General features: G+C 35.7%; 1 protein-coding gene across 1 annotated transcript in view; it reads left to right on the top strand.

The window, feature by feature from the left end:
• Positions 1-21403, top strand: part of HMCN1 (hemicentin 1) — a 436837-nt gene that overhangs the window by 139273 nt on the left and 276161 nt on the right. The window contains exons 5-6 of the mRNA XM_029935183.1: positions 18958-19129; positions 20447-20553. Coding sequence (XP_029791043.1) covers positions 18958-19129; positions 20447-20553 — 279 coding nt within the window. The remainder of the gene's footprint in view (positions 1-18957; positions 19130-20446; positions 20554-21403) is intronic.

Here is a 21403-nt window from a genome sequence, read left to right as displayed (position 1 = left end):
TATATCTCCTCTGAGTGCAGGAAGGGCAGCCACCAGTCTTCTACACTGCAACTCATTTTTTTTTAAAGTAGTTTATTGTCAAATTGGTTTCTGTACAACACTCAGTGCTCTACCCTACAAGTGCCCTCCTCCATCAGTACCACCTCTTTTCCCTCCTCCCTCTTCAACCCTCAGTTCGTTTTCAGTATTCAATAGTCTCTCAAGTTTTGTGTCCCTCTCTCTCTCCAACTCTCTTTCCCTCTTCCCCTCCCCCTGGTCCTCCATTAGGTTTCTTCTGTCCTCCTGTTAGACCTATGAGTGCATGCAACCCATTTTTCTAAGAAAAATGGACTCTAGTTGTCTCTTTTGCTATGCCAGCAGTACTGTGCTTTTCATAGCATTATGGCTCATGGGAATGATTCTATGCCATGCATACGATGCCAAATTTAATTCAAAAATGGTCTCTTTGCAGTTGTGTCGTCATTCAAGAAAGGATTCACCAATTGAAAGTCTATCTTTTTAAGTAAAAAAAAACAGTGTCTAAATGCTTATTGCATACCTGAGATTCTGTCTAAAGACATAATCATTTGCATAACACAGATATTGCCCCATCATTGAGTAAAGCACTTTACTAAGCTGTGTTTACTCAACTGTGTTGAGGGACTGTGTTCTGCATGTTCTGTTGCGGACAAAAAACTAGCTAGAGGAGAAAAAGGGATATAAAGATAGGTAGATAGATAGATGGAGATAGATAGATAGATAGATTGATAGATAGACAGACAGATAGATAGACAGACTTACCCTGTAGTTACATGCTCCATACCTTATAATCATTCATGATCTAAATGAAGTAAACATTCAACATACATAGTTAAGTAGGTAAATGCCCAAGAGATTTTTTAGTTGAGGTTTTAGAAACTTTAATAGGTCTTAAAAAGGTAAAGCTTAAATGTATCTCCTTTGAAAAGGTTGAGGATATTTATTTCCCATTATAACATTTTTTAAAAATGTATCTTTATTATTTGCACAAAATAAGACCAGACTCAGGCTCAAATTTCCAACCTTAAGTCAAATATTTCATAAAAAAGAGAAGCATGGAGTTTCTTTTTAGGTAGTTGTGCTTACTGTAACATCAAACTTAGTTTAACATATGGAATGCATCATAAAGTTATACTGTGGAAATTTTTATTTAATGCACTTTGTAATGTCAGCACTCTAGCCCAAGTCTTCATCACCTCACACCTGGATTACTGCAATAATTTCTTCTTTCTCTACTTCTCCTTTCCCCAATCTAGTCCAGTAAGATAAGCTTCCTCAAACATCACTGCAATCACCCCTGGCCCATGTTCTAAAACCCAACCCTTGCTGCCAGTTGAATGGTATCCAAACTGTTTTTGTTGGAATCCGAATCCTTCTATAATCAGGTCTCACCTTGCCATCCAAATATGTCTCCAGATATTTCCTAATACTTCATTCCCCAGTCTAATTAAACTATCTCCTTTCTGCCTCCACACAGTGGAATACTTTGCTTTCTCAGCATTTATGCTCTTAAGGCTTCTTTAACTTGAAATAACCTTACCTTCTAGCTTTTAACTTCTTTTCATTCCACTTTTCGAGAGCCCTCTTCTATCCCACCTCATACATGAATGCTTCCTGGAGTAAACTTACCATATGGATGCTTTCCTGGTCTGACCATCTGGAACACTTACCTTCTGTTTTGGCACATTTCTTATCCATTATAAGAGACACTTAAAAAAATGCAACTTAATATATTTTAAATGGAATTTATTTTGCAATCAGTGGCATGCCATAGATTGATTAGTAGTAGTTTTTTTTCCTAACTAGCACATAAAAGTTGGAAAAAATCAGCATATATATTATTATTTATTATTTACTAATGGTTTCCTTTGTATCTGATGTGTTATTCAGCATTATTATAAATTTTGCTACCATGGAAGTCTTTCTTTCTTCCTTCCTTCCTTCCTTCCTTCCTTCCTTCCTTCCTTCCTTCTTTCCTTCCTTCCTTCCTTCCTTCCTTCCTTCCTTCCTTCCTTCTTTCCTTCCTTCCTTCCTTCCTTCCTTCCTTCCTTCCTTCCTTCCTTCCATCTTATATCTTTTGAATACCCTATAATTCTAGGTATATAGTTGGGCTTCTTGAATTTAATTAGTGAAATTTTGTTGCAATTAAGTTATGTTTAATAAATATAAAGAATATGCTTGATTAGAAAAGTGCTTTTATGAATAATTAATTTTTCTATTTTAAACTTTTCATTGAAGTATTATTTACATGCAGAAAAGTGCACATAAGCATGCATTTTTACAAACTCAACATATCCTGGGTGACCAACGTCCAGATTGAAAAACAAAACGTTGCCAGGTCCCTAGAAACCCTTTTTCAGCCCACTTTCTAGTTAAAAGGGTTACTCTTATTGCTGCCTTCCAAAAGCATAGATTTGTTCGGCAAATTTGACCCTTAATATAAATGTGGTTAGACAGCATGTACACTTTAGTGTCTGACTTCTTTTACTCAACAGTGTATGTGTGAGGTTCTGCCACATCGTTGCCTGTAGGTGTAGATCGTTCATTCTCATTCATTTGTTGAATTTCATTTTATGAACACACCACAGTCTATCTATCCCATTGTTTATACATATTTGGATAATGTCTAGTTTTGATCTAATGTACACTGTGCTGCTCTGAACATTCTAGGATGTATCATTTGTTGTACATATGTATTAATGTCTCTTGGTTAACTATCTAGGAGTGAGAAGGCTGGTCACACACAGAATATAAGTTCACCTTCAGTAGATACCACTGTTTTCCAAAATTGATTCAATTTATACCCAACAGAAGTATATAAGAAAACACATGGTGTTTTCTGTCTTTTTCATTTTAGCCATTCTGGTGGAAGTATATGGTATTTTTTTTTTGTACCAATAAAAAAATTTTTGGATTTTTCTTCAGAAATATGGTGACAGTTATTGAATATAAGTGCTTTTAAGTTGAAATATAAGGATTTACATGAAAATAATTATTGAATCTATAAACATTACTCATTTTGGATATTTACGTGAATCTATATAGTTCAATGTCTGTAAGACTACTAAACATCATTTGGGGATATTCTGGTGATATATTTCTGGTGATATTTAACTCTAATCCTCTTTGTCTTTGTGAAAATTTCTTGAACATTTCATTTAGTCTCTGGAATTATCCATTTGGTTCTCCTAACTTCTGGGTCGAGAATTAATTACTCTAATTCCTGGGCATTGGGGTGAACTTGACTAACATTTTGCTGACTATTTCTTTGGATTAATATAATTTGCTATTTTTTGTTTACAAATGTGTCTGATTCTAATTATACCAGCGTTTTTGGGGTGCCTAGGTGGCTCAGTTGGTTAAAGCATCTGACTTTGGCCCAGGTCATGATCTTACGGTTCATGGGTTTGAGCCCCCACGTGGGGCTGTGTCCTAACAGTTTAGAGCGTGAGGTCTGCTTCAGATTCTGTGTCTCCCTCGCTCTCAGTCCTCCCCTGCTTGCACTCTCTCTCTCTCTCAAAAAATAAATAAACATTAAAAAAATAAAAAAACCCAAAATTAAAATAAATACCAGCATTAGTAATTGGGTAGATAAAGTTAGAAATAAAATGTTTGCGCTCTACTGATGCTATAACTGTTACTTATTTTGAGAATATGTTGCAAATGAAAACAGTAATTTGAAATCTGTGCATCAAATTTCTAGTGAATTAGTATTTCTCATTGATTTTTCATCTGTTCCAAGGTATTTTATGTGCTTAAAGAGTTAGATAATTAGCCTATAATTCCATTTCCCTACCCTATGGTTGCTGAGAGAAACACTGTGGCCATTTTTCTTGCCAGTATTCTTTCCTATTCATGTTCAGGCCAAGACATTTGGTTTCTTAGTGAATCATAAAGCTATATTTTTTAATTGCACTAAAATCAAAGATGCTGACTTCAGTATATTTATCTCCAAAGGTTTGTACAGATTGTGTGGCTAATTACCATAAAAATTAATTATGATTTAGGAATGAGAAAGGTGAACACCCTCTGTCACGGTGTTCCATGTACAAACAAAGCCTTAGAAAATAACCAAGGAATCAATGCAGTCATTTTATGAAACCATGATAGATTTCCAAGTACTGTATTTCTTTTTAGTGGTGTGGAGACTCAAAGTGCTGGGTTCAGCCAGTCCGTGATGGATTGCCCAGTAAGAGCCTTTTACTAAATGAGCACATGTAAGACATTTCTTACATTGTCACTGAGTCACAAATATCTAGTCTTGGGACTTGCCTCTTTTCCTGGTAGGCTGGACCCCAATTAGTTCATTTCCTGTAAATTGCTGCATTTAATTTTTTGCCTCCTAACCTCAACCTTAAGTATCTTATTATAATCTCATTTAATAATTTCAAAATCTGTTTCAGGACACGAAGTCTAATTTCTTTTGTATTTTAATTGTCTATTAGATATGGGCATATATAATAAGTTCTCAGAATAATATGTATTGAAGTAAGAAGTGTATAAAACTATATGTGGAGTAAAATCCTAATTATGTCAATAGATCTAAAGGTTATCACAGCATATTCATACATGCACAAATATAGAAAGCAATAACAAAATATTGATTATTTGCAGGTAGTACAATAGTATTATTTATTTTCTTCTTATACATTTGTCTCTTTTTCAGTTTTTTTACATAGAATATGTTACTGTTTTGATAAGAAAAAGTTTCCATATAAAACTTGAAAACAAGAACGTAATATGAAATTAGTTATGATAGATATAGTAGCAGGATTTTTAGAACTGATCCCTCAAAACTTTGGTCAAACTGAATCTCAATGTTATGCAATTGATAGAGGTTTCTTCTAATTGTTTCAGTATATAAATCAGTTTAATAGTCATGAACAGAACAGTTTTATAGTCGTTCTGTTGTAGTTTAGGAATCCAAAACTAATTAGCTTACCTCCTCTTTGAATTGATAGGTGCACTATAACTTAAGAGTTTTTTCTCATTTTTTATGAAAGGTAGTTGGTATAACTTTTTGTCTTTGTAGCAAATTTTAAATATACTTTCATGTTGTAGTTTTCTTTTTTCTTCTTAGTAGTTGAAGTATTCGCCTTTTGATGCCTTTTGAACCACACTTCCCTTTCAAATTTCTGGTCATAGTTAAACAGCCTTATCAATCTTCTTTCTCATGCCAGAAATCTGAGTCATTCCAGACTCTCCTTCTTTTTCATGTCTCAGATTAAATTGCCTCCTAAGTAATGTTGAATCTAAAATATCTTTGGCATCTATCTCCTCTTCTTCCTTCCTGCCCTGTCTATTGGTTTTTCATTATTTTTTGCCTGGTCTATTTTAACTGCCACATTGCTAATCTCTCTTCTTTCAGTCTTGCCCTGACCCTCCCAAATTCATCCTATATATTCTTCCAGTATGATCCATCTTGTATATAAATTTAATTGGGATACTGTGTTTCTAACTTCCTTCATGACTTTCATCTTCCATCTTCAGGGTAAGGTCTGGCATCTAGCATGGTATGTAAGGACTTCTGTGTGCTTCCAAGTCCTTCCCCTTCCATCTCTTACCACTTTGTATGACACCAGCCACCCCCATTTTTGTATCTCCCAGATATGCCATGTTGTATCCACCCTCCATGCCTTCATACTTGTTACTCCTTCTCTTCCAAATGTTCTCCTTCTGCTTGTTCCATGTGACTCCTGCTGGTTCTTCAAAACCCATCTAAAGTATGGATGGCCACCTTTCCAGATAAACCCAGGGTTAATCTTCTGTGCAATCATACCTGACATACACTTTTATTATTTTACCTCTTAAACGTCCTGTCATTGTTTATTACATGTTTGTTTTCTCCACTAGACTATGAATTTCACCGCCCGCTCCAAGAGTATATCCATTCTTTACCCCTTGGTGACTCTCTATAGCATGGGATCCTGCTTCTGTTTTCTTCCTGGCTTTTAAAAGATAAGGCCCCCATTTTGATATTTAACTTGTTTCCTCCCCTCCAGAGTATATGCATTCACTTTTCCTTTTTATAGTTGCTGAAGATTTCAGGATAATACTCACTCACCCATCCTACCTACTCCCTAGTTAATTCTGTAAAATAAGAAAAATGTACAGTTGTTGTTCAATAAGGATTGTAATAGTATTATTTATGGGAAAACTGAATGGGAAATGAGAGAAGAATCTTCTGTCTATTATTTCATATTTACTCCACATCCAGTCTTAGACCCACTATTGATTGGTCTTCACGCAGCAGAAAAAAATCTGACATTGATGATTGCCATTTGATTGGTATATTAAGTGGGCAAGGACATTGCAATTAATGGGTTCTTTAAAGAATGGGAGTGGAGGCAAGATTACAGTGAAGGTAACAGAACTTAGGTCTAATGGACTTTGTTTTGTGTGAATCCCTTCCAAGGCTCTGGAAATTGAGTTGAAATGTGATGACAGAATTAAAAAGGTGTGGGGAACAAATGTGCAAAAGTAAGATATTTAAACTGTGATTGGTTAAGACTGCTGTCTTCTTCAACTCTGACATCCCCCTTTGATGTGTGTGCCTTTGTGTCCAGTGACTTTGGGGTGACCTTGACTATTTTTTTTTGGATCCATAGCTCTAGCAATATTATAGGCACCAAGTGTGTCAATATATGAAGCTGAAAGTTTTAAAGACTTCCAGATAAGAATTTAAAAGTGCTTTTTGATAAACAATATTAAAGAGTAAATTATCTTCCTATTCACTTTTAGAAAATATTATGCATTTTTTTAATGGAAATAGACAAAGAGTATCAATCAAAATGCAGTGAAAAAGTATAATAGACTCTTGTCAGGCTTTAATAATTTGAAATGTATGTGTCTGATTTTTTATAACTGGTAACTATTTATGTTCCAACTTTTATGATTATGATTTTGTATTTTTTTTCTTAATGGGGTCCCCAAACTGAACAAGCTTTAGCACCACAGGATTTGTGTCTGTCTCTAAATAGGAAGTTTTTGGGGAAACATTAATGTTCTTTTATCTTTTGCTGAAGCAACCTTCCATTGCTGTTTCAGTCAGAGACCCAGAACTTTCTCCCCTGTTCAAAAACATGAATTTACTAGTGGTGAAACAGAGAGGGTATATTACCCTAATTTTTTTGTTTATTAAAGTTTATTTATATTGAGAGAAAGGGCATGAAAGGGGGAGGGGCAGAGGGAGAGAGAGAGAGAGAGAGAGAGAGAGAGAGAGAGAGAGAGAGAAAGAGAGAGAGAGAGAGAAAGAGATCCCAAGCAGGCTCTGTGCTGTCAGCCCGGAGCCTGACTGAAGCAGGGCTCCAACTCATGACCCATCAGATCATGACATGAGCTAAAACCAAGAGTCGGACACTAAACTGAGGCACCCAGATGCCGCATCCCTAGTTTATGAGAACAAATGCCAAATGCATGTGTTCTCTAGTTGCTTAAAATCTGGCCTTGTTAGACTATCATAGGCAGGGAACATATTCTTTCACCCTTGTGTATCTAGCATACAGCTACCATTTGGTAGAATGACTGTATTTAAATGTTTATTGACTTAACATAAAATCCCTTTCAGGCCATAAATCAGTTTTATTCTTCCTTCAGCTGTTAATATACTGTGATAGTTAGTTTTAACATACATAGAGATAGTATTTAGCCCAAAGAACCTCTGGATGGCTATGGATTGGATGGCTCTTTCCATGAGTCCACCCCCCCCGCCCCCGCCCAAGGTGTTGAAATATATTCTCCTGCTCTGTTTCACCTTTACTTTGCAATCTGCTCTTTTTCAGGCTAGATTACCTGTTGGTACATGTTGGGGTGCTGATGGATCTTTCTCTGACTTAATCCATTACTTTCATTAACTTCCCAAATTTGAGTCTTGCTTTACTTTCCTCTTTTACTTTTGCAACCTCCTAAGATTTGCACAGTTGTTTCCAACTACCATCTCTGGAGGGATGACTTAGTTGTAGGAGCTAATAAAGTTTTAATGTAATTTAAAAGGGAGATTGAAGATGTTTGGCAAGAGCTGTATATTCACCTATTGCTAATGTTATTATTATTATTATTATAGCCAGTGTTACCAGTAAAATCCAGGCTGTTATATAAATTGAAGGGTCCTTACTAAAGATTAGAGGGAATCTGGAAAGAGTTAGTGTTGCTGAGGTTTTTGTGCATAGTGCCAGGTTTTAAAAGCTGTATAATGTTGAAGTTTTATCACTTCTATAAAGCATTTCCCAATAATTTTAGTCCACATTGATGGCTCCTCTTCTTGACTCCCTAAAGCACACATCATTACTAGCATTTATGCTTTGTGGGACCTCTGAATGACTTAGACCTTTAAAATCCTCCAATTTCTCTCCTGATTGAATGTACTTAAAGCTGTACTGTATGACATTTGAATATATACTTCCTAAAGCTTCATTTTTGGGTTTGTTATTAATTCTTAGGAGGCTATTTGGAAATATGGAAAATATGATGAAACCTTGAGAACCTTACTTTAAAATCAACACTTGTTAGAGTAAATATATACAAAAGGCTCCTCTTAGTGGTGTATAGCATGGGGTCAATGAAGCTTACCTATAACTTGACTGAATGTTAAAATATTTAAATAATGTGTAAATTAGGAATGGTGCATATCAGCATTTCAGTGTGGAGACTGAAGTCATTAAGGGAAATGTTTGCAGTGCCCACCAAAGTTCTTACAGTGGTTTATAGCATGAGATTTAGGGTTCTCCGTCTAAGAGTGAGGGATCTTCAGCCAGCAGAGTTAGGACCTATTTGGGCCAATATGGTTATGATTAAGGAAGAGAAGAATGATATTCTATAGACTATAGGATTTTCCTTTCTCATTGAGAAGAGAAACTTGTATTGTAAGATCAATCAGCCAGCTGCTACTAAGTATTTAATGCATCTTAATCACCTCTCCTTGTTTTTCCCAAACTCAACAAACGCATGAAGGTGCAGTGGATTTACATTTTAAGGGTATATGGGGAAATGTCATTTTAAACTAAGGCATAATTTGAAAATTGCATAGAGTCAAAATTATGCTAGAAATTCATTGAATCATTTCTAAATTATTAGGACATAGGTCCTTAGAAGCTCAAAATCAGATTTGTGTTTTCCTCTCTCCCCTTCTCCTACCTTTCCTCCCTCCTTCTTTCCCTCCTTCCCTTTTTTCCTCTCCTACTTCTTCCTGCCGCCTCTCTTTTCTTCCTTCTGTCAGTTAGAATCTAAGATTTCTTTCAAAGGTAGGAATGTGAGGGGTGATGGGCACCTAAAGAACTTCATCCTACATTATAATCTTACCATGGTTCATAGCATGAGATTTAGGGTTCTTTGTGTTTTTTTGGGGGGGGAATCTTATCTTACTGACAATGTGTTACATAAAGTAAAATGTAAATACAGGTCTTAACATATAAGTGCTTTTTAAATAGCATCCATCATTAGATAGATAGATAGATAGATAGATAGATAGATAGATAGATAGATAAAATGGTCTATCAAAAAGACCAATTATACAATTGAACAATTGTATTACATCATTTGGAGCCCAGAATAAGTCTGCTCCTAGAAGCCATTAGAGAAGTCACATGGTCATTAAGTGTTCTGATTCCTCCTTGTGAATGTATGATTGAAGTACATTTGGCGAATGTAGGTCTGCCCCAAAGAAATAAGTTCTGTACCCTAAACGGATTTAATCTCAGCTGCAATTAGGTTCCTGAACCAGATTTTAGACCCTAATAAATTCTTGGGAATGAATTCTATATTTTGAGGGTTTTAAAGTCTTTGCTGTACTTAGTTGTTATAAATTAAGATGTGCTCTAGAACTTGGAGATATTTCAGCTCATAGTCTCTTCTTCGCTCAGTTACTTAATGATTATTAAAAAACACTTGACAAGTGCCTGTAGCCCATTTATGAAATGTAAAATTTCTTTGCAATGTGAATTATTTCATGCTCTAATTTATCTTTTTTTAAGTAAGATGTTCAGATACTTCATTTTTGTTTGTTTGTTTAATGATGTAAAAGACTGCTCTATAGAATAGACCATACCTCTGTACAGTTTTTTTTTTTAAGTTCACTTATTTATTTTGAGAGAGCACCAGTTGGGGAGGGGCGGAGAGGGAGAGAGAGAGAGAGAAAATCCCATGTATGTGCTCACTGCCAGTGCAGAGCCCAATGCGGGGCTCAGACTCAAACCATGAGGTCATGACCTGAGCTGAAGTTGGACACTTAACCAACTGAGCCACCCAGGCACCCCTGTAAAGTTGTTTTTAAAAACCCTTCTCTGAGCTGCTAGAACTGAAACATGGATTCAGCAAAGTTGCAGGATACAAAATCATTGTACTGAAATTGGTTGCATTTCTATACACCAATAATGAAGCAACAGAGAGAGAAATCAAGAAACTGATCCCATTTACAATTGCACCAAGAATCATAAAATATCTAGGAATAAACCTAACCAAAGATATAAAAGATCTGTATGCTGAAAACTATAGAACACTTATGAGGGAAATTGAAGAAGACACAAAGAAATGGAAAAGCATTCCATGCTCATGGATTGGAAAAATATTGTTAAAATGTCAGTACTACCCAAAGCAGTCTACACATTCAATGCAATACCAATCAAAATAACACCAGCATTATTCTCAAAGCTAGAACACACAATCCTAAAATTTGTGTGGAAGTGCAAAAGACCCAAAATATCCAAAGTGATCTTGAAAAAGAAAATTTAAAAAGGAGGCATCACAATCCCAGACTTTAGCCTCTACTCCAGGCTGTAATCATCAAAACAGTATGGTACTGGTACAAAAACAGATCCAGAGACCAATGGAATAGAATAGAGAACCCAGAATTGGACCCACAAATGTATGGCCAACTAATCTTTGACAGAGCAGGAAAGAGTATCGAATGGAAAAAAGACAATCTCTTTAGCAAACAGAGCTGGGAGAACTGAACAGCAAGAATGATTTCACCCTTCAGAAATGTCTGAAGTGTGCTTTTATTTTTTTTTTTAATTTTTAAGTGTTTGTTTTATTTTGCTATCGAAAGAGGCAGAGTGTGAGTAGAGGATGTCCAGAGAGAGAGAGAGAGAAGAGAGACAGACAGACAGACAGACAAGGACAAGGATTCAAAGCAGGCTTCGGGGTCTGAGCTGTCAGCATAGACCCTGACACGGGGCTTAAATTCACAAACCATGAAATCATGACCTGAGCTGATATCTGCGCTCAGCTGACTGAGCTCCTGAACTGTGCTTTTATTTTTTTGGCTGTTGCACATTAGAGAACTTCCATCACGTTAAAGGTGTGGTAGTTTTACACACGTTTTAGGTGTTCACAGAGTTGAAAGTTGAGGGTTACTTTTGTCATCACCCTTGGTAGTGTCCCTTTTGAACCCAAATTTCCTAGTGCTGTTCCCATTTCTAACTCTTCCCCCAGCCCATGTTCTCTGAATGACATGGGTAAAATTTTCGTTCCACCAGAAAGTCCTTAAAAAAAAAACTTATAACACAAATGATTTTTTATTTTGCATACCCTTAACACAAGCATGGCAAGCATTGCACAGACTTGTACATTGAATCACCAACCACACTTGTTTTTGAACACTCAATGTTGGAAAAGCTCACTGTACAATTTTCCAAATTAAGCAGGTATTAGTTACACAAAAGTAATACAAGTGGATATTATCAGCAGAAGACCTTCTCAAGAGATCTCAAAGTGTGATATTCCTGTGGTGGATTTGTTAAAATTTGCTAACTGTGAAGTTGGGTTTGTCCGCACTCTGTGAGTGGAGCCATCCTCAGGACGAGGCTGTTATTAACCAAACTCATAGCAGTGTTGTATAAAATCAGAATGCCAACTCATTCATTTATGGTGAGAAACCTAACTGCCATAAGTCTAGAACACTTGTATTGACATGCTTAGCGCATTGGCTCCCTGCAGGCACATATACAAGGTGGGCAGATTGTCATCTGAAGGTTTCCTGGAATGAGAACAAGGGAAAACTTGTTCCAAGGCTCCATTCCAAGCCAGTATGTGTGGATATCTAAGCTTCTTGTAATAGGATGATGTTTTTCCTCCTTTGTGTAAGTTCTGGGAGGGGAGGAGCTGCAAGGGAAACTTCTTGACTTTAAATTCCATGATATCGCCTACCTGGATCTCTCAACTGGACTGGTCCAGTCCCATATACCTGAACACCTCCTTTGTACTTTCACCTGATGTAAATTTAGCATGCCCAAGCCAAACGCCTCCATCTCATTCTCATGCCTCCACCCCTTTAAGTCAACCCCTTCCACAGTCTTCTCAATCTCAGTTAATGGCAACAGAGGTATCATCATCAGACCCTCACATCCAATCTTTGGGGAAACCTTATCAAGCCTGACTTCAGCAAACTTCCAGAACTGGTCACTTCTCATTGCCCCACTGCCACAGCCCTGGTCTGGGTCACCCTGGGTCATCTCCCACCCACAGCTTCATTTCTGATCTCCTTGCTTTGTCCTGGCACCCTTAGAGTCTAATTTCAACATAGATGCTGGAGCAGTCTTGTTACCATATGTCCTATCATGTAACTCCTGAACTATCAAGGCTTACCTCCCATCTGCTGGCAAACACAGGTACACATAGGATCACAGTGCTATATACTTACTCTTGAAAGTGAGCAGCATAATTTGCATGACCATGTACCTGATGTACACGGGAGCTCTCTGAATTAATGTCTATGTAGAATATAACATTTCTTAAAGGGAAAGTAATAAAAATGTGCTAATTTGAAGCTTACATGTTTTATCAATACTCCACAATAAGCAATTCTTTAGATTTCAGAACAACAAAGATTTTTTTCAAGGAGGAATGTTTGACATTGTTTAGGGTTACTATCACATGGAGATATTAAGAAACAGACCAACTTTTAGTAAGTTCTCTTCTTATTTTTTACTTTCCCATAGACAATGCACCTCTTTATTGCCTTCATTCAAGGTGGACAGCTGCCATTGCCAGGCTTTTAATATTCTCTTGGCTTAGGCTTTATCCTGGATGTAACTGGGAATCATTAAAACTTTTTGAGTAGAAAAGTGCATCACAGTTTATAACTATTCATTAAACATTTGTATCCTTTTTTGTTTATTTTTATTTTTGAAAGAGAGAGACAGAGACAGAGAGAGACAGAGCATGAATGGGGGAGGGGAGGAGAGACAGGGAGACACAGAATCTGAAGCAGGCTCCAGGCTCTGAGCTGTCAGCACAGAGCCCAACACAGGGTTCAAACCCACAAACTGCGAGATCATGACGTGAGCTGAAGTCAGATGCTTAACTGACTGAGCCCCACCAGGCATCCCTGCGCATTTGTATTCTTATCTTGCTTATTTATTACTTGAATGTAAGAGCTAGTTAATTTGTTCTTAATGCCTACCCCATTTCTCCACCTAGATTGTCATATCTTATAAGGCTGGAAATATGCTTCTATTTCTTTGGTATTTATAATATCCTATACTACCCTTGATATTCAGTAGATGCTCAGTAACGACTTGGTGACTTCCAAGAATATTCTGTATTATGGGCTCCATGCTGGACTGCAGAGTAGAAATGAGTTTGAACCTGGGGGGGAAAAGGCTCTCCTGGTTATCCAGAGGATCAGAGTGAAGCCTGCCTCTGCTATTACGTAGGGTTTACCACAAAAAGATGCTTAATTTAATTCTTGATAATCTGTTGCCCAAAAGTAATAAAAATATGTAGCTGATCAGATCACTGTTTTGCATGTTACTTCTCATTAGAAATGCACTAATTTTTGTTTTTCGCTAGCTTTATTTCTGATTTATTCTTAAAAACTGTCATTTTTCTTTATAATACTTCAGAAAATGTATAAGATTACTGGAATTAAAGAACCAGCCCTGATTGTTTGCAGTTGTGTGACTTACAAACTTTGTGATCTAAGCCTCAGTTTTGTTTTTGTTTTTGTTTCTTCATCTATAAGATGGAAATAATCATATACCTGTATCAAAGAATTGTTGCAAAAGTTGTTGTAAAGTTTCTAAAGGTATCTAGCATGTAATAAACACTATAAAAGTGCTTGTATTAATATCACACAAACTTTTTCAGAATAGTTCTGATTATTAGATGGGCACATTTACACCTAACTCTGCCTTTTATATTGCTCTTGCTTTATTAAAATCATTTTCTGACATTCTTTAATTACTAAACTTGAAAATCTGCATCCAGCGCTACTGTGAGGCATATATTTTGGTATTTAAAAAAAATTACTGACTTAAGTTTAGAGATTACTCCATGGCATTTTGAAATCCTAAGCTGACTAACCAAATAAATAAATAAAAACTAAACAGAGCCTCGTGCTCACATTTAAGACCACATATGCAAGTCTGCACCCTATTCAGCTTCAATGTTGAAAATTTGGTGCTGAGAGAGGGCTTGTCACCAATGAATACAGAGCCTAAAGGCTACCTTTTCACATACTCTTATTTATTTATTTATTATTTATATATTTGTTTTTTAGATTTACATCTGAGTTAGTATATACTTCAACAATGATTTCAGGAGTAGATACCTTAATGCCCCTTACCTATTTAGCCCATCCCCCCTCCCATCCCCTCCAGTAACCCTCTGCTTGTTCTCTATATTTAAGAGTCCCTTATGTTTTTCCCCCTCCCTGTTTTTATATTATTTTTGCTTCCCTTCCCTTATGTTCATCTGTCTTGTGTTTTAAATTCCTCAGATGAGTGAAGTTACATGAAGTTGTCTTTCTCTGACTAATTTCACTTAGCATAATATCTTCTAGTTCCATCTACATAGTTGCAAATGACAAGATTTCATTCTTTTTGATTGCCAAATAATACTCTATTGTGTGCTGTATATATGTGTGTGTGTGTGTGTGTGTGTGTGTGTGTGTGTGTGTACACACCTCATCTTCTTTATCCATTCATCTGTTGATGGATATTTGGGCTCTTTCATACTTTGGCTATTGTCACTAGCATTGCAATAAACATTGGGGTGCATGTGCCCCTTTGAAACAGCACACATGTATTCCTTGGATTAATACCTAGTAGTGCAATTACTGGGTCGTGGGTAGTTCTATTTTTAATTTTTTGAGGAACCTCTGTACTGTTTTCCAGAGTGGCCGCACCAGTTTGCATTCCTACCAGCAGTGCAAAAGAGCTCCTCTTTCTCTACATCCTCCCCAAGGTCTGTCGTTGCCTGAGTTGCTAATGTTAGCCTTTCTGACAGGTGTGAGGTAGTATCTCATTGTAGGTTTGATTTGTATTTTCCTGATGATGAGTGATGGTGAGCATTTTTTCATGTGTTGCTTGGCCATCTGGATGTCTTCTTTGGGGAGAAGTGTCTATTCATGTCTTTTGCCCACTGGATTATTTGTTTTTTGGGTATTGAGTTTTGATATGTTCTTTATAGATTTTGGATACTAACCCTTTATCTGATATGGATATGATCTTTTAAATATTGATCATTACATTGGATATAAAATATACAAACTAAGAGAGTATCTTCAAGAACACAGGGGTCTTATGTAAAACATAATTTTTGAGCTAGAATCAGTCTGGTTAGGTGTTTAAGAGGTCTAAGAACTCTATCAAATATCAGTTTCCTATCTGTAAAATAAAGGTGCTGTATTAGATGGTCCCAAAAGTCCTTTGAGATATAAACTGATATCAATCATCAGAGAAACATTTTTACATTAAAAATTTTAATGTATAATTAATAGTTCCCTAGTGATTTGAAACAGCTTTTATGTTAATAAAAATTTACCAGTCCAATGATTCTCACATTGTTCTAGTTTTGTTCCATTTGCCATTAAAACAGAAGATCATTTACAATCTCATGAGAACATTTCTCCTGGTTAGACAATTAAAGAGTTTTTTCTTATATGTGGCGACATGGAGGCCAGAAATCTCACTAATGGTGATTCTGCAGCCTGCAGTGATCTTCATTTATGCATATGCTGGCAAAATCTGTATTTTGTAACAAAGTGGATTGCATCTGTTTTCTATTTGATTTTTTTTATAACTGGATAAAAAAGTGACTTTTCAGAAGTCTGTACTGTATCTTTCACAAGTAATATTATGATACGTAGTAATCCCTTTGTGAAAGCCTCATAAATGTTGATGAATTGCAAACAGTACTGAGTAAACTCAAAAGCTCTTATATTCCATACCATTTGAACCCACTTGCCTTATGAAAATGCAGCTAAATTAGAAAGTCTTCCATTTTCAGAAGAATGCCTAGGACTTAGTGATTTCTATGCATATGTAATAGACGATGGATAAATTTTCAGTGACATATCATAATCCCTCTGCATTGTGTTTGAAGGAAAGATATATTTGAGGAGCCATCCAGAGATAAATATTCATTTAATGAAGGATGTATAAAGAATTTCTCTTTCATTTCTGTTGCATTTCATTGTTAAACTTGAGGCGGGATCCACTTTGTGTTTGCTAATTCTTTTTGACTGAGAATTATTTATAAACACATTAAGTCTCTTATCACTAAAACAGATGTTCTGTTCATTTATCCATTTTCTCTTGTCCTTTGCCCTCTTGCATCTCCTCACTGGACATTATCCTCAAAGTTATTTGTTATCAATCACATTTCTCAATTGCTTTTTAGATAATAAGCCAGTATTTCCATTTCTTTGAGTTCAACAGCCATGTTCTATGTATAAGAAATAAAAATGTCAACACTCAGCTTATTAAAATGTGTTTTATTTGTGGCCAAATATTAGTTACAACCAGTCTGATTTCTATAGCTATACAGACAGATTTATTGAGCAGATGATCCCTACATTTCTATTCAAGCATGATTCCTGAGAACCCATTTTTCAAATATGGCATCTGCTTCTTTGGACAATTATGTTGATGTATGCTCCATTTTTTAAATAAAATCCAGCTGCCTTATAAGGTTAAAATTTGAGGAAATACATAGTTTCATTTTAGGGGTAATTAACTATAGTAGGTTTGGTCTTTCTGGTCACTTTTTCTCTGACGCCACAATAAGGTTTGTGTGCTTTCTGTAAAATAGCATTTTTACTGTATTAGTCCTCTGCTTAAAGCCTTTCAGTAATTTTTCACTGGGGTGTTTAGGATAAAATCCAAATGTCGTTGCCTGACTAGATGATCATGCAGAGTCCGCCCTTGACACAAGCTTCCAGCCTCATCTCCTGCCTCCCCTTTTTCTGAACACTTAGCTGCAGCAACATGCCGGCACTCCTGTTCCCAACATACTTGGCGTCCTTCTGTCTTCATGTATTTCCTCAGGCCCTCTCTTCTACCCGGAATGACTTCACCTCTCTGTTTTCACTTACAGAAATATTATCTGACTTTCATGAATGAGTTTTTTCACTTCGCATATGAAGCCATTGGAGAAATACTCCTTGAGGGGAAAAGAAAGGAATTGAGATATAGCAGCAAGGAAACATTTGTCTGTTATGTGGCAGCGACTCTGATGGGCACTTTACATGCGTTATTTCAGCAAGCGTTCTCTGCTTCATAAATTCCCATAACATTTTTTATTTACAAAGACATCGTTATTATGACCAACTTTGTGGACATTCGTGCATACCCCACCTTTATCGTGTGTACAGCATGCCGCTTGGTTTTGGGTGTACAAACATGAAGGAGATGTGGGCTGATCTTGACCCTGGAGAAAAGACAGACGAGTCATTAAAACTCAGTATAAAGCATGCACAAAATTTAGTAAACACTCGTTCAGAGAGGAAGAATGGTTACTAAATAGTGACTAAAATACTTAGTACCAGGAAGAGTAGCTTAAACCATAAACGTGTGTTTTATGAAGGAACATAATTGCATAACCATTGTTACTTATGGGATGTGTTAGCTACCTTCCTCTTCCCTGTGGACAAAAATCAAGGGATAGTTATTATAGAAAATGAAGTTCTTACATAGTACTTGTTGTTGGACTGATTTGTAATGGCCACTATTGTAATTAAAATAATTTTTATTTATTTCAAACAGGCTGTAGCTTCATATTCAGCTCTGTTTAGTGTTTTATGCATAATTACAAGGGAAATTATTCATGATAGGATATAATCTTGAAAGATATTTGAACCAGAGGAAGATCAGAGGTAGATTAAAGATTATCATGATTTAGAATAATTGTAGCGAGTCCAGGTAAGCAGTTCCTGCCCAGACATGCACTGTTTGTTTAATGAGAACTTGTATTTGCTATTGCAAAACACTCCTGAGAACCGGAAGTCTTTCTTGTTTACAGTGAAGCATTAATTACTTTAATTCATTCTAACCTGAAGTATTTTTCTATTTTTCAAAAAAACACAGTGGTTAATTTCTTCCATTATTTTTGGTACTTATTTATTTTATCATAAAAAATGAACATTTTGCTGGCATTGCAATTATTTTTTAACATTTGATATACTGCAATATATATTAAATATTCTATATATAATTATAATATACTGTATTCCAGTAATTTATAGACCCAATATATTGAAATTGGATTAGATAATTTGCTAATTATCTTTTTAAAAAATGGATCTTAAAAGAAATCCAGAAAGAGAGAATGGAGGGAAAAGGGATCTCACAATATTGGCAGTACCATGTTTTTCATAGGTTCTTTTTATTTCTCTTGAAAAATATAAAGCTGTCTGTAATATCTCTGCCTATTTCACTTTACTGGCTTTTTTGGACACCATAATCTCATTTTTAATATATATTATTCCAAATAGAAAACTTGAAATTTTAGAATGGACTAAACTAGTGTCTTATTCAAGCTACTGTAATAACTGGATTTAGGAAAAGGTTTCTCTTCACTGTGATGGAACTAAACCCCACACTAGAATCGGAAGTACCTGATTCATGAGATTAACCAGAGAGAAATACTGTATCTGGAAGTCATGGATCTATAGAATTGTGAGTGTTTCTGACCTCACTCACGCTTCCTTCTTTTCTTTTATAGGTGTTAAAATGGGTGGAGGAAGCAGTGCAGTCCTCTAAAGTGCACCTGTTATCAACAGATCATCTGGAACAAGCTGTAAACACTTGGAAAATTCCTTTTGATCCCAGCCTAAAAGAGGTTACTGTGTCTCTGAGTGGTCCTTCTCCAGGGATTGAAATTCGTAATCCTTTAGGTAAGATATATCATGCATCATATAATAAAATATGAACACCATGAAAGGTAAAAGTTTTTGGACATTTATTTATGTCAAGTTAGTGCTAACTTTATGAATAATTTCAGTAAATTCAAAAGTGACTATGAAAGATTCTTAAAAAATAAAACATTTTAGTCACAAATACTGAATTAACATGAGGTTAAAAAAACGGAAACTCCAAATAATTTACACAGATCAGATTTAGTAATTTAATTGTAGCTAAACTACTCAAAAGAAAAATTATTTAAATTGAGCCTGAAATTATATTTTCCTAATTTATACATGAGGAAATATTTCACAGTAACATATTCTGTAGTATTTTATGCTACTTTAATGAATCACATGAAATACCTCCTTTAAAACAACTCCCTAATTTTTTTTACCATATTGTCTTCTTGATAAGTTTTATAGATGACAGTTAAAAACCACATTTATATTCTTATTAGAATAATGGTTTTAATTTACTTTGATTCCTCAATTATATGTTATAATCCTAAGAACTGGCCTGATTCTGTTTCTAGTTGAATATTATAATAAGACTTACATTGTAAAGGAATCTACTAAAGATAGAAACCTCATTTCCCCTACTATTTGCATTTAGAATTTTTTTTTAACCTATTCATGTTTGCAACATATTATCATTTCCATTGTGGCTTTAATGTGTTTTATCTTTAAACCTATTTGTGAGTGTTTGGGCAAGAGTGGCCAACAAAACTATGGCTTAATTCCAAATTTGCTTTTCTTCTCTGAGTCCCAACTATTAGATACTTTAGATAAATCTCAGGTCATAGGAGATGGTATCATGCTGCTTTATTCCACTGCCTCCTTTAAATATGACAATAAAAGCCTTCTCCTGTGTTTCATGGAACATAGGTTCATGTTTTGGGCTTTGTGCACAAATATGCCCAAGGCTCTCCCTGCTAGTAATACCTTGAGTGATCTCCAAAAAGACATTTATTCTGGTTTACTGCTCTTGCCATCTATTAATCTAAATGGCTCTAGTGACTGCACATAACTCAGTAGCCATAATAATTGTTATCTAGGCTGGCTTTGGAAATATGATTGCAGTCTGCCGGTTGTTATTTTTGTTTTAAGACCAAATCCTCGTAGCAAATGGGAATCTAATACTTTAGTTTCAATGTCCAGAAACCATAAAATTAAACATAGTTAGATATAAATAATGTTTTAAGCTAGAGGCACAAATGTCCATCGGGTAATTTATACTGGAAATGTATATAGCTAATACACATAGATGAAAGAAAGCTTATGCTTGTTACCTTTATGGCTGCCTTCTAGGGAAGCTGATAAGAAAGGGTTTTGGCCTGAATGAGCTATTAAATATCCATAACTCTGCCAAGGTGGTGAATGTTAAAGAGCCAGAGGCTGGAATGTGGACAGTGAAGGTATGGTTATTTTACAAAGTCTATTTATTTTGTTTTGATGTTGGCATTTTATAAAGTGTATACAATATTTATATCTTCTCTTGGAATCATGAGAATGAATGCTTTTACTAAAAAACAGTATAAGTAATACATTTGTAAAGGTATCTTGATCACGTGAATTTGGTCATGTTAACTTGTGATGACCATGAAAGGCATCGATATCACCACAGAGTACACTTAAATTTCTCAGATAGTTTTCCAGAAATCAAACCTGTATATTGACTTTTTTTTATCTATCTCCTTTCCCCAAAATAATTGGAGATGGACCTGGTTGAGAATAATGGTTAGGGGCATAGGCTTAGTGTGGGGGTGCCTGTGTGAGATCTCAATGCTGCCACTTAAAAGCTTTATTTCCTTGGGACTGTACCATCTTCTGTGCCTTGCTTTCCTCCTCCTTGTGTCGGGATAAAAATAATATTCTTTTACTTCATAGAATTATGTTAAGAATAAAATTAATATGATACAAATGAAATACTTAGCATAGTTCCTGTTACAACATAAGCACTCAGGTTGTATTGGCTATTGTTATTTGGATGGATCTACATTCATTGTTTACTTGAAACTAGTATGGTATTTGGATCCTAGAATTACATCACATAGTATATGTTCACTCTAAACATTATATTACGGTAATATGAAGGAGAAAACACCCCCCACCCCGAATTCTGGATACAGTAAATTGAAATCCAGTTCTGCTGTAGATTATATGTGTGACTCATTGTAGTGGATGTTCTGAGGGACTTGCCCATGTTTCTCAGGCTTTGCAATGTGCTCTGGCCTAATTCCAACTCCAGTATCTGCATTTCTGTGC

Source organism: Suricata suricatta, chromosome 3 (assembly GCF_006229205.1).
Source record: "Suricata suricatta isolate VVHF042 chromosome 3, meerkat_22Aug2017_6uvM2_HiC, whole genome shotgun sequence".
Taxonomy (NCBI): domain Eukaryota; kingdom Metazoa; phylum Chordata; class Mammalia; order Carnivora; family Herpestidae; genus Suricata; species Suricata suricatta.
Note: the sequence above shows the minus strand (reverse complement) of the source record. Positions and strands in the feature narration are given on the sequence as shown.